This window comes from Erinaceus europaeus, chromosome 17 (genome assembly GCF_950295315.1).
Source record: "Erinaceus europaeus chromosome 17, mEriEur2.1, whole genome shotgun sequence".
Taxonomy (NCBI): Eukaryota; Metazoa; Chordata; class Mammalia; order Eulipotyphla; family Erinaceidae; genus Erinaceus; species Erinaceus europaeus.
The window spans coordinates 74,377,852-74,390,812 of record NC_080178.1 but is presented as its reverse complement, the minus strand read 5'-3'; the positions used below and the strand labels follow the sequence as shown (position 1 = coordinate 74,390,812).

At 51.9% G+C, this 12,961-nt stretch overlaps 1 protein-coding gene across 5 annotated transcripts in view; it reads right to left on the bottom strand.

Annotated features, from left to right (window-relative positions):
• ABCC8 (ATP binding cassette subfamily C member 8) overlaps positions 1-12,961 on the bottom strand; it is a 105,908-nt gene that overhangs the window by 24,450 nt on the left and 68,497 nt on the right. For all 5 annotated transcript variants that reach the window (XR_009545663.1, XM_060177074.1, XM_060177075.1 and 2 more), the window contains exons 17-21: positions 6,739-6,774; positions 4,452-4,487; positions 3,679-3,777; positions 2,605-2,689; positions 1,817-1,897 (exon numbers count right to left, since the gene is read on the bottom strand). Coding sequence is in view for 4 of the 5 variants with exons in the window: in XM_060177074.1 (XP_060033057.1) it covers positions 1,817-1,897; positions 2,605-2,689; positions 3,679-3,777; positions 4,452-4,487; positions 6,739-6,774 (337 nt within the window). In the remaining variant the exon portion in view is untranslated. The remainder of the gene's footprint in view (positions 1-1,816; positions 1,898-2,604; positions 2,690-3,678; positions 3,778-4,451; positions 4,488-6,738; positions 6,775-12,961) is intronic.

The following is a 12,961-nucleotide window of genomic DNA, read 5'->3' as shown; positions in this document are numbered from 1 at the left end:
ACCCTGAAACCCTGCTTGACCACTTGTGAAGCATTCCCCCTGCAGGTGGGGACCAGGGGCTTGAACCTTGGTCCTTGCGTGCTATAATGTGAACACTTAACTAGGTGTGACACCACATGACCCCCCACCCAATCCCTCCAAGCTTCAGGTGCCTCATCTTAAAGTGGGACCATTATCAGCTATGATTGTCAAACAGAAGTGATCACATTGCCTGACTCCTGACCCTTCAGTGGTTCCCTATCGTCTACACAGCCTGAATTCCTGTACAGCAGCCTGGGTCCTTCACAACCTGCTCAGCCTTCTCTTCTCACCTCACTTCTCAGCTGCCTCCTCTAACTTCTCAACACATTCCTGACACTGCCAGTCCAGACCTCAACCTCAGCTTCAGCCTCAGCCTCAGCCTCAGCCTCAGCCTCAGCCTCAGCCTCAGCCTCAGCCACAGGCTCAGCCTCAGCCACAGCCACAGGCTCAGCCTCAGCCACAGCCACAGCCTCAGCCACAGCCTCAGCCTCAGCCACAGCCACAGCCACAGCCTCAGCCACAGCCTCAGCCTCAGCCTCAGCCACAGCCACAGCCTCAGCCTCAGCCTGAGCTACAACCTCAGCCTCAGCCTCAGCCTGAGCTACAACCTCAGCCTCAGCCTCAGCCTGAACTACAACCTCAGCCTCAGCCTGAGCTACAGCCTCAGCCTCAGCCTGAGCTACAACCTCAGCCTCAGCTGTTTTTTTTTTTTTTATAGTCCAACACTTTATTCACTGCTCCACCCCCCAGGTATTTTTATTGTTGGGGGTTAATGGTTTACAGTATAGTCTTTAAAATTTTTTTAAAAAAAATATTTATTTTATTTATTTATTCCCTTTGTTGTCCTTGTTGTTTTATTGTTGTAGTTATTATTGTTGTTGTCATTGTTGGATAGGACAGAGAGAAATGGAGAGAGGAGGAGAAGACAGAGAGGAGGAGAGAAAGATAGACACCTGCAGACCTGCTTCACCGCCTGTGAAGGCGACTCCCCTGCAGGTGGGGAGCCGGGGCTCGAACTGGGATCCTTATGCCAGTCCTTGTGCTTTGCGCCACCTGCGCTTAACCTGCTGTGCTACAACCCGACTCCCTACAGTATGGTCTTTGACACATAGGCATAACCTCTCATTTCTGCTCGATTGGTGTCTAGGAGATACAAGAGGATCCCAATGTCCCTTCATCCCATTCCCTTCCCTCCTTCCCCAGAGTCCTTTGCTTTGATGCAGTAAGCCACGCCCAGTCCAAGTGTCACTTATGTTTTCCCTTACTGTTCTTTTTTCTTAAGTTCCAACTATAAGTAAGATCATCTAGTATTGGCCTTTCCCTTTCTGGCTTGTCTCCTTCAACATGATTCAGCTGGTCCTTTTGTCTGTGTGGTGGACCCCTGAGCATCCTCCAGGGCTCCAGCCAAGCACCTAGCTCTCTCTGTGTCTTTACTCTGTTCCCAAGACACCCTGCACGCAAAGCTGGAGTGGAAAGTTATTTGTCCTCACCAAATATGAGGTCATGGACTTTGTATAGATAAAAATTTAGTCAGTTGGTGGAAATAAACTAAAATATCCAGTTCACTTTTTTCTGAAGAGGCTGAGTTGTGCTTTGTAAAGTGCAGGGGTCAGATGGTAACAAAGACTGGATCTTTCTACCATGGTGTGCACCTAGTGTGTGTGCGTGTGTGTGTGTGCGTGTGTGTGTGTGCGCGTGTGTGTGCATAGACATGAGCAGTGAAGCAGCAGAGACAGGAACAGGCAGGCAGAGACAGGCAGAGAAGAGCTCCCTGTGGGGCTGCCAGTGGACTCACCAGGAAGACGACGTTGGTATGCTGGTAGAGTGCTCGGGCCACACTGATCCTCTGGCGCTGACCACCAGACAGGTTGATGCCCTGAACCCCAGAAAAGCATAGCTCATAGTTCCACAGCCTTTCGGGAGAGACTGTGCTGGCCCTGCTCCGTGGGGAGCTCTCTGGGACAGAGCTGTGGTTCTCTCCTCCGCCCACCCCCTTGTAGAGAGAAACAGCTCAGACGTGGGAAGCATGGGAGGGGGGAGCATAATGCCTGAGGCACTTAAGATCCCAGGTTCAATCCCTAGCATCACCATCAGCCAGAGTTGAACAGTGCTCCTGTTTTTTTTTTTTTTTTAAAGGAGTACCTTCCCGAGTCTTAAGATCCATCATGCAGATTAAGTGCTAGGGACCGCCTGTCCAGCAGACACCAGGAGGGAGGAAGTGGGGAGCATACAAACAGGAAGGACCCCCGGGAGGATGCTATGTGCTTAAGCTTTGGGGCCACACCTGGGAACAGACCCAGAAGGTCATGACCTTGGGCCTAGCATGGTGTGGTATGACTTTTGTATACCTGGGGCACACATGAAGGAGATTCCACATTACCTCCAGCCTGGGGAGGTGCCGAGCGGATCCTAGCCACCAAGAGGAACTGGAGGGCCACCCAGTGGCCCAGGAAACAGATTCCTCTATAAAAAGCTCTTCGGCCTCCACCCTCTCTCACTCCAGTGACCTGCTCTCCCAGGGGAGGACCTAGGGGCACCCTGGTGGTGATTCTGGGTGCCTGGATCCTTGGCGGCTGCACTGACCCGTTCCCCGATCTGGGTCTGGTCTCCGTGGGGCAGGATGTCGATGTCTGGCTGCAGCGAGCAGGCTTCGATGACCATCTTGTACCTGGAGTGGGGAGATGGGGGAGGAGAGGTGGGGAGCACAGCTGACCTGAGCACCTGCAGAGCTCTGCCATTAGTCCCTGGGCAGGGCAGCTGTGCCGGGGTGAGCCATGCCCTTACTGGGCCCCTGCTTGGGTGCAAGCAAACACCATGTGAGCTGGAAAAGCGCTGAGGACAGCACCTCACATGGTCTTGGAGCAAGTTAAATATTTGAAGGATGAGATTGGAGGGGAGCAAACACGGCAGCCAAGTGACACCAGGAGGCCACGGCCCCTGCGGTGTGGGAAGAGGTGCAGCCGGAGCCCGCGTCTGGGGCACTGCCAGGGAAAATCAGTGCTGGCTGGCGGGGCACTAATGACGATGGCTGCTCAAATATTTGTCCAGCCTGTTCCTCTCCTACTTCCCCGGCCAGCTCTTAGCCCGGGCAGGTGCCAGCAAGGGTACATGCATGCATCAGTGTGCTGGGGACATGAACTTGGGGATCCAGCCAGCGGGCTTGGATTAGAGACTCATCTCTGTCGCTTACTGGCTGGCTGGCCTTGAACAAGTGACCTAGCCACTCTGAGGCTCAGTTCCCTCATAAAACAGTACCTGCTAACTGAGACCGCTGTAGGCATACGAGGAAGTCACGGAACCACCATGTTCGTGGTTATTGCAGGAGGGGAGACAGTGTGTGAGCCACAGAGCTGGGAGTGTTGTGAGCTGCAGTGTCACGGGGCTCTGGGCCAGCCCCCCACCCCCCACCTCCCCAGTCTTGAGAGAAGGCAGCCCTTGCACTCATCTCCTCCCATCCTCTCACCCCCAGGAGCTGGGCTGCCCTGGTGCCCAGGCACTCCTGGATCTTCCCCAGATGGCTCAGATAAGTGGTCTGGAGAACAGGATGGCTGGGTGTGGATGATGATGGAGGGAGGGCAGCTTGCCGGGGACTGGGGACTGGGCTGGGCTGGTGCTCCCTGCCCCCAAGCTGGCCTCCTGCCAGAGGTCTTAACCTACCGTTGCTTGTTAAAGGGACTCTCGAAGGTGATATTCTCCTCCACGGTTGCGTTGAGCAGCCACGGTTTCTGAGAAGCATAAGCTACAGGGCCTCTCTTCCTGGAACGAGCAGGGTGGGTGTAGGTGAGGGAGGCATCCCCAGGGACTCATGATCAGGGGCGTGGGCTGGCCTGCCGAGGGCATGGGCTAGTGGCTAGTGGCTGGGGCTGGCGAGAAAGTGCAACTGGTGGAATCTGCCTTGAGTGACTGGGGTGGGAGGTGGGGCTCTTCTTCCTCCAGAGCCTGAGGTAGACTCTGGTGCACAGGTCATGAGGGGCAGGACCTCCAGCCCTCCCTGCCCTGTGTCCTCCCCACCCCAAGCCTGTAGTCTGTTCCTTCTCTCCCCAGAATCAGGGAGGAGCCCCAGGTATAAAGAGACCAAGCAAACACTGCTCCCTGATTCCCTCCTTCCTTGAGGAGCCCTCAGGATGCTTGACTTAGATGTTAAGAGGCAATGTTCCGGGTGGAAGCTTCAAAAAATGGGGCCAAGGAAACCATGACTGGTGTGGTGTTGGTTCTGAGAACAAAACAAAATAGGGTGGGGGAGAGACGGCTTCCGGGTAAGAATGATCTAGTTTGAAGGAACAAGGCAGCGATTCCTGGCCCAGAAGCAGCTGTGGTTTCTAAACCACTGGAATGCACACAGGGGTTTCTGCACCTCCTGTAGACGGGGTGACCTGCAGAGTGTCTAAGAGCCTCAGTGAGCAAGGAGCAGTGGTCTCGGGACACGGTACCTGACGTCTGAATCGGCCACCAGCTCCCGCTCTGGGCTTCGGCAGGGAGGGAAGAGACACTGTCAGGCTCACAAGAGTGGACTGAGCTCCCCCCACCCAACATCCTGAGCGCTTCTCTCTCTCTCTCTCTCTCTCTCTCTCCTTCCTCTCCCTCTCCCTCTCCCTCTCTCTCTCTCTCTCATACACACACACACATACGCACTTTATACTCCTTGTGACCAAATCTACAGCCACAAAGGTAAGAAGGGTGTGAACATCTTGGGGGAAGCCTTGACTGTCTGATCCCTGCAGAGTCCGGAATAAAGAATATGAGGTACATGAGGAGGGTCCTGGGGGACCTAGTGAAGAGGAAGAAGGGGGAGGGTGCTTGAGAAATAGTTCACTTGGATGTTGTGCTGCGTTGCCATGTGCACGACCCAGGTTTGAGCCAGCCCTCACTATATCGAGGAAGCTTCGGTGCTGTGGTCTCTTTTACTCACTCATAGTCTCTCTCTCTCTCTCTGCCTTTTCTATCTTAAAAAGAGGAAGAGGAAGAGGAAGAAGGAGAAGGAGAGAAAGAGAAGAAGAATCATGGAGTAAATCCCCTCTCAATTTCCGTCTCTATCCAATGGTAAATAAATAAAAATACACTTTAAAAAAGGGGCCTGGCAGTGGCACACCTGGTTAAGCACTCACATGTCAGTGCACAAGGACCCGGGTTCCAGCCCCTGTCCCCCACCTGCAGGGGGAAGCTTCATGAGTGGTGAAGCAGGGCTGCAGGTGCCTGTATCTCTCCCTCTCTAGCTCCTCTCCCATCTCAATTTCTGTCTCTATCCAGTAATAAATAAATAAATAAAATATAGTTTTAAAAAGAAGAAGAATGGAGTAAAGACACCATCGGCGTTGGTTGACGCGGGCAGGGGTGTGTGTAAAAGGGGCAGCTTCTGGCACTGTGGAAGCCCAGTACACAGCTGCATGAGACTCGCCTCTGCATCGGGGCTCATGGGTCTTGGGGCCGTGGACTGGTGGCACAAACTGCCAGGGCAGGGAGTGCTTTCTGCTAGAGCCAGGTTGGGCCAGGCAGGCTGCAGTTCACAGGTGGGAACTGACAGGGGAGGGGACAAAGGCTCTGGGCATGGGGTATAGCCTGCATGGCCCCGTCAGAAGACCAGTGTGGAATCTTGTTCAGCTGTGGTGCCCAGGTGCCCCGGGCTGCCCTGAGCTGCTCTGTTGTCTGTCTTCCCTGTTGTCCTCACCCACATTTGGACTTGTCACATATCACGAGGTCTGAATTTGGGCTCAAGAGCTCTGGTCTCTGTGGCTAGGGAGGTGGGGCCTGTCATCACAGCCTGGCACTTGGGGACAAGGTGGGAGAAAGGGCAGAGTGAAGAAAGGAAGTGAAGCCTCTTTGCAGTCGGAGGGGGACACCAGGAGCTGACACTTTTTTATAAAGCTGAGTCAACCTTTCCAGTTCCAGCTCCACACCATTGCTGCTGTGTCCTGAATGCTCTTGGGAGGGGAGAGGCTAAGGGAGGCTTTTCCAGATCTGGGAGCCCATTTCTTTGCAAATTTTAGACCATCACATTAAACACAATGTATTAGGACTAACTTGTCTGTTTGCCCTGGGAGATACTCAACTTACTTTCCTAATGACTGTGTTTCATTTTTTTTTCTTTATTATTTTTCATATATTTCACAGGACAGATATAAATGGAGAGGGGGAGGAGGGGTAGAGAGGGAGAAAGGAAGGAGACACTTACAGCCCTGCTTCATCATGAGGCTTGCCCCCTGCAGGTGGGGGCCAGGGGCTTGAACCCAGATCTTTGTGCCCTGTATTGTGTCCATTTAACCAGGTGCACCCCCACCTGGCGCTCCCTCCTGCCAGTTTTAAATGTGTTTTTTTCCTAATTGTCCTTTGCCTGCCGCATTCCTTTTCTAAGGAGGTTATTATTATTATCACTATTGTCATAGTTATTGTTGTTATTGTTATTCTATTCACAAGGTAGTCCAACCATCACCATGAATCCTTTCAGCTTCTCATCCCTCTCTAAGGAAACCCCATACAGTTAGCAGTCATTTCCTCTCCCCTTCTCACCAGCTGTGGCGACCAACCACTGCTCGGTCTCCTGATTCTGCCCCAGGAAGTTTGAGAGGCCGCAGACACCTCTGAAGACTTCAGAGGCCTCACACCTCTGAAGTCGCATAGGCTGCACAGCCCCGATCTTACTTAGCATCTCGTCCTCCTCAAGTCTCCATCTGCCTCCTCCCCTCCCCCCACCCCGGACTTGGGGGACCCAAAGGAGTGTACCTGTGGTCCTCTCCTGTCTCGCTGTCCGGCAGGCTGCTGGGGGACAAAAGAGGAGAAAGAAGCACGAGTTATCTTCTAATCCACTGCCTTTCTGCCCACTATGCTGCGTGTTGGGAAAGAAGTGACTCCCCCCCACGCCCACCTGCCCCTCCCAGCCGCCTCCAGAGCCCCCAAGTGGCTTCCTAAGGGTGGCAACTGCTCTTCTCCTCCTGTGCCCTTCCTGGGACACCTGGACAGTCGCTCTCCGAATAGCAAGGGCTTAGTCAGTACTCCTGGCCCTGGCTCAGCAGTGGTGAGGCTGGCCGGCCACCGAGACTGCTTCATAGCCAGGACAGCTGAGGCCCAGAAAGGGAAAGTGACTATCCTGAGGTCATGATAATTCCATAGTGTTTTAAAATAAGTTTCATTTATTTATTTGATAGAGACAGAAGTGAGAGGGGAGACACTTGTAGCCTTTTTTTTTTTTTAATCACTTAGGAAACTTCCCTGCTGCAAGTGGGGACTGGGGGCTTGATCCTGCATCCCTGCACATTGTAGCAGGTGCACTCAATCAGGAGCACCACCAATCAGCCACTCCACCGTGTTTGCAAATTGTGATTCAGTCCCAACAACTCGGTCTGGAATAAAACAATTTCAATTGTAAACTAAAAATGAAAAATAATAATAACACTAAGAACGAACCACAAGTAGTCAAGATGTGTATCCTTTTTTGTTTTATCAGTTCATGAGTGCAATGGACTGGGCTTTGAAACGCATTTCTGCTGTGGATTTTATAAAAACAACAACAATTTTTAGGGGCCTGGTGGTGGTGTACCTGGCAGAATGCACATGTCATTAACCCAGGTTCAAGCCCCCTGTCCCCATCTTTGGGGGTGGGGGTATTTACAAGCAGTGAAGTAGTGCTGCAGGTATCTCTCTTTATCTCTCTCTTCCCTCTCAATATCGCCGTCTCTACCCAGTAACTAAAACAGCGGCAATTTTAAGAAAACACTGAATTAGGTGACTTGAATTCTGATGCCTTGAACATGTCTAGTTGGACAGGAACAGCCTCCTGCCAGCAACATACACTTGTCACATGCACATCTGAGGGGAAAACAAAACCTGAACTGTTTTCATCCTGACCTGGTTTAAATGATACTAAAACCACTAGCATTTATTTGATTTCTATAAACACCGTAAGAGCATCTTTTAAAAGTCAAAATAACACATGATGGAAGTTTGTTTTGATCACCCTGTTTGAGAGATGAATGGAACAAAATGAAACAACAAAACAAGACTCAGAGAGGTGAAGGGTCTTGCCCAGAGTCACACAGTCAGCAAGCAGATCTGTCCAGCTCCAACCCTTTAGGCAAGTCTTAAGGGCCACGCTGTAAGCTGTAAGGCTGCTCTGTGATTCCCAATGCCCTCACGCTAACGAGCGCCTGCCTTCTTGTCAGGAAAACCAGGTGAATACAAGCAGATGGCAGACACCTGATGAAAGCGCCTTCTGGCTCCTGCTCGGGGAGGCAGAATGGAATGAGGGTTCTGAAGGATCCATGGGCACCAGGCCTCTCTGATCTCTGTGTGTCTCATTTCTTTCTTAGTCCACCCTAACTGCCTGTCCCCACACCGCTAGAGTGTACTCACTTGCAGACAATCTGGTAATGTAAGACACATAAAAAACCAGAGACAGATTAAAAAAAAAGTTTACAAATTCCAGCTCTGCTGCCACAGCCCAGATAAGCGTACCTCTGGAATCTCCCGGCCTCCACAGCTTGCAGAGAGACAAAGATGACTACTGATCTGCAGAAAAGTACTCTGCAGCTTCCATGAGCACCCAGCACACAGTGAGCTCACTGCGTCCTAACTCAGGCTGCATGTTGGCTGGTGTGTCACGGGCTCCTCTCCTCTCTCACCGGCTTCTGTAGGAAGCCTCATCTCCAGTGGGACGGGCAGGCAGGAAGAACATCTTCTGCAGCCTCTGCAGTGCTCAGCCTCTGACGGCTCTGTGCTAAGTGGAGGCTATTGACTAACATGTTGGTCATGTGGGAAGGGGGGAGCTCTCGGTACAGCCCTTCCTCCTGTGGGGAGCTGTGTGGAACTGTGTGTGGTCCCTTCATCTCCCTCTCAGCCATCTAATATGGTTTGTGTTCAGATCTCCACGTTACAGGTAAGGAAACCGAGGCTCCATGTTACTTGGCATTGAAGGTGCCCAAGGTTATGGGCCAGGAAGAGGGGATGCTGGGCTGTACTTTCAGAGTCGCCTTTCCTTTCTGGTGTTGCCCCAGCCATGCCAAGGCTTTGTGGGCACAGTGGTAGTCGAAAGGGTAAGGATGACATACTTTTTCTCATGAAGTTCTGGTGGCTCCTCAGCCAGCTCATTTGGGTCTAAACACTGAGCTCAATGGACAACCAACCCTCCCCTCCACCAACACACACACACACACACACACACACACACACACACACACACACACATACACACACACACACACACACTCACACACACACACACACACACACTCACACACACACACACTCACACACACACACACACACACTCACACACACACACACACACACTCACACACACACACACACACACACATTCAACTCTACATCCATCCTTTCTTTTTAAAATTTTTATTATCTTTACTAATTTATTGGATAGAGATAGCCAGAAACTGAGAGGGAAGATAGAGGAGGAGGAGGAGAGAAAAAGAGAGGGGGAGGGAGGGAGGGAAGCAGGGAGGGAAGGAAGGAGGGAAGGAGAGAGAGAGAGAGAGAGAGAGACTTGCAGCCCTGCTTCACCACTCAAAAAGCTTTCCCCCTGCAGGTGGGGACTGGGGGCTTGAACCTGGGTCCTTGTGCACTGTAATGTGTGCCCTCAATCAGGTACGCCACCACCCAGCCCCATTTCTTTCAACCAGCCAGGAGCTGGACACATATGCACTCCTCTATCAGAGCACAGAATTGGCCCTGAGGGGCTCAGGGTCTGGTAAAGTGCATCAGACAGGTACAGAAGTCAGATGGCACTGGGGAACAGCAGAAACATATAAAGCAGGACAGCAAAACAGCTCACAGGCTAATGCATCTGCTGTGCTCTGTGTGCGAACCAAGTTCAATCCCATCCCTCACTGAACTGGAGGAAGCATCAGTGCTGTGGTGTCACTCCTCCTCTTTCTAGCTCTGTTAATTTTTATTTTTTTATTATCTTTATTTATTGGATAGAGACAGCCAGAAATTGAGAGGGAGAGACAGGGAGGGAGGGAGGGAGGGAGAGAGAGCGCGAGCGAGAGAGACACTTGCAGCCTTGCTTCACTACTCATGAAGCTTCCCTCCTGCAAAGGGGAAGGGGGGCTCTTGAGTGTGATAAGGTGTACATGCAAAATATTCAAATTTATGTACATTCTCTTAGGATCAGAGAAAAAATGCACCTTTTAAAAGCAGCTCTGGAAGGAAAACAACAGAGAGAGTGAGGAGAGGCTCATGGGAACGTACATTGAGCAGGCGCAGAGGTGAGACTGGGGGAGGGTGCCTAGGCTGGAGGATGGACAGCTCCGGAGGGCAGGTTCCCAGAGCAGCGGGAAGAAGTTGGGCTCTGGAGTCTGAAGCAAGGGGTCCACTGGCTATAAGTCTCCCAGCAAGTCCCTCTGCTGAGGAGAGCCTCAGTTTCCCTAGAGCAGAGTTGGGGTGGTGGTGTGAACTTCACAATGAGGCCAGGATAGTTTGCAGCTGGCTGCAAGAAAGGTCATGAGATTGGGAAACTGCAGGGGATCACGTTCCTTTGAGCTCAGAGCTTGGTCCCAAAGGTGCAGGAAGAAGTCCACAGCCCTCCCCAACTTCCCCAGCAATAAATGAGGAAGGAAGATGTGGCCATTGAGGCTGGAAGAAGGTTGCCACCGTTTGTCCATTCCCAGAGAGCCCTGCTGCTGCCAGGGCTTGCACCCACAGAGCCCTTTCCAAATGGCATCTCTGGGCCCAATGGCCAACTCTCCAAGAGAGGGAAAGGTTATTACTCAGCACATAGATGTGGAAATTGAGGCTCAGAATGGGGAGGCAGCCTGCCCAAGGTCACACAACTAGTGACAGCCTGGCCTACACCGCAGGCTACCTGCTCGCCAAGGGCCCGCCTCCCATCTGCCCACCATCTCACCACACTGCCCTCTCCCCGGACACCTGCCTCCAGCTCCCTCACAGGAGCCAGGTGGAATCACCAGCCAGTCCAGAGGAAGCTGATTTCTCCCCTCCCAGGAAATTGAGGGTCTTGGGAGGTGGCCTCCACCCACCACTCTGAGGCAGGCTCCTCCAGTGGGCAGACAGAGACAGACAGACAGGCACAGCGATCAGGGTCTTTGTGGGAGCTCAGCACAGTGGGGACAGAAGCAGCAGGAGGCTCCAGAGAGGCTCGTTGTTTCCCATCACAAGGTGACCTTCCTCCCTACCCCAGTGCCGTCCTGTCAACCTGTTTCCTGCCTGCTCCAGGAGGACATCTAAAGTCCTTCTAGGCCAGATGGTGGGAAAAAATGTTACCATGGTCAAGGACTTGGGTTCAAGCCCCTCAGTTCCCACCTGCAAGGGGGATGCTTCATGAGTGGTGAAGCAGTGCTGAGGGGTCTGTCTCCCTTGCTCTCTCCTTTCCCTCACAATTTCTTTCTGTTCTATCAACTCAAATAAAAGAAAAATAAGTAAAGTCATTCCGCTGCTGATATTCATAACCCTATTCTTTTGTTTTTCCTCCAGGGTTATCTCTGGGGCTTGGTGCCGGCACTGTAAATCCACTGCTCCTGGTGGCCATTTTTTCTACTTTACTGGATAGGACAGAGAGAAATTCGGGGGGGGAGATAAGAGAGGGAGAAAAAAGATAGACACCTGCAGACTTGCTTCACCGATTGTGAAGCATTTTCTTTGCAGGTGGGGAGCAGGGGCTTGAACCTGGAACCTCGTGCAGGTGCTTAATACTATGTGCACTTAACCGGGTGTGCCACCACCTGACCCCCCATAACTGTATTCCTTATGTCCATATCAGGAGTTTCACCCGAGTGTATCTACTAAGACTGGCTTCCTAGAAATGGTTTCCTCCTAAAGATAAAGGAAACAGGTGGGTAATGCAGAGAAGCAGGCCAGGCAGGGCTCGGTGAATGTCTGCCCATGCAGGGCTCTCCCTGAGACCCGGAGGTAGGGCTGGCAGCTCACAGAGCTGCTGGCTCATGGTTGCCACAGTCACCCTCAGTCTGGACAGCAGGAACCACTCTAGCGTGCTGTTTTCTCGCCTCTGCCCACCCAGGACTGGTGAGCTCCCAGAGGACAGGTGCCTGGTCTTGGACTTTGCAGCTTATACAGGGCCATCCAAGATTTTTACCCTGTGCTGGGCACCTGGGAGCAACACAGAGCAGCCCCCCAGCCCTGCCATCATGGAGCAGAGCCAGTGGACAGTTACAACACGGGCACAGCTCAGAGACACTGAAGTCCGCTTTCAGGCCGCCACAGGAAAGCAAATATCATGCAGAAACAGCTCGCATGAACGTTCTGGTCCCCCAGTGCACGAGTGAGGTGTGTTCACACTGTAGCAGCTCGGTGTGCCAAAAATAGCAGTGTCTCTAAAAACCAATGCACACACCAAGATTCAAGGTGACACAGAGACATAAATTGAGCACTTGCTGCAGGTGCCACAGCCTTGCTAGGCACAAGGCTGCCAAAGCTTTAATTTGTAAAAATAAACAAAAAACAAAAAACCCCTAAAAACTCAATGTCTTCAAAATGCAGTCCGAGTTTACAGTGCATGCAATCAGGTGTGCATAGGTAGATCCCTTTGTTCCAGATATCAGTATGAAGCTTGGGTGGTGGAAGTCTGGGTTAAAAGATGTTCACTTGGGCAAAGATATGGGAAGGCAGAAGACTCACAGACACATTGAGTTGGCAGTCTCCTGTTCATTCACCAAGCAATGAATTCCTTTCACAGAGGCGATGTGAAGAGAAAGATGAATAAGACAGGGCTTCTGTCGCCAGGGAACTCACTATATCTTTGCTGTAGACAGAATATAACTAAGGAGCAAGAGGAATTTTGTTCTGGGTGTAGACGTACATTGCCAACTGATAATATTTATAATGGTATTTATAGGGCACTTATTACGTGAGAGGCTAAGCCTCACATCAGCCTTGAGGGTAAAAAGGGAAGCCTGGTGCACAAGGGTCATGGGACTTGCCAGCGTTGGCACAAAAGTCATGAGCCCAGTCAGCCTGG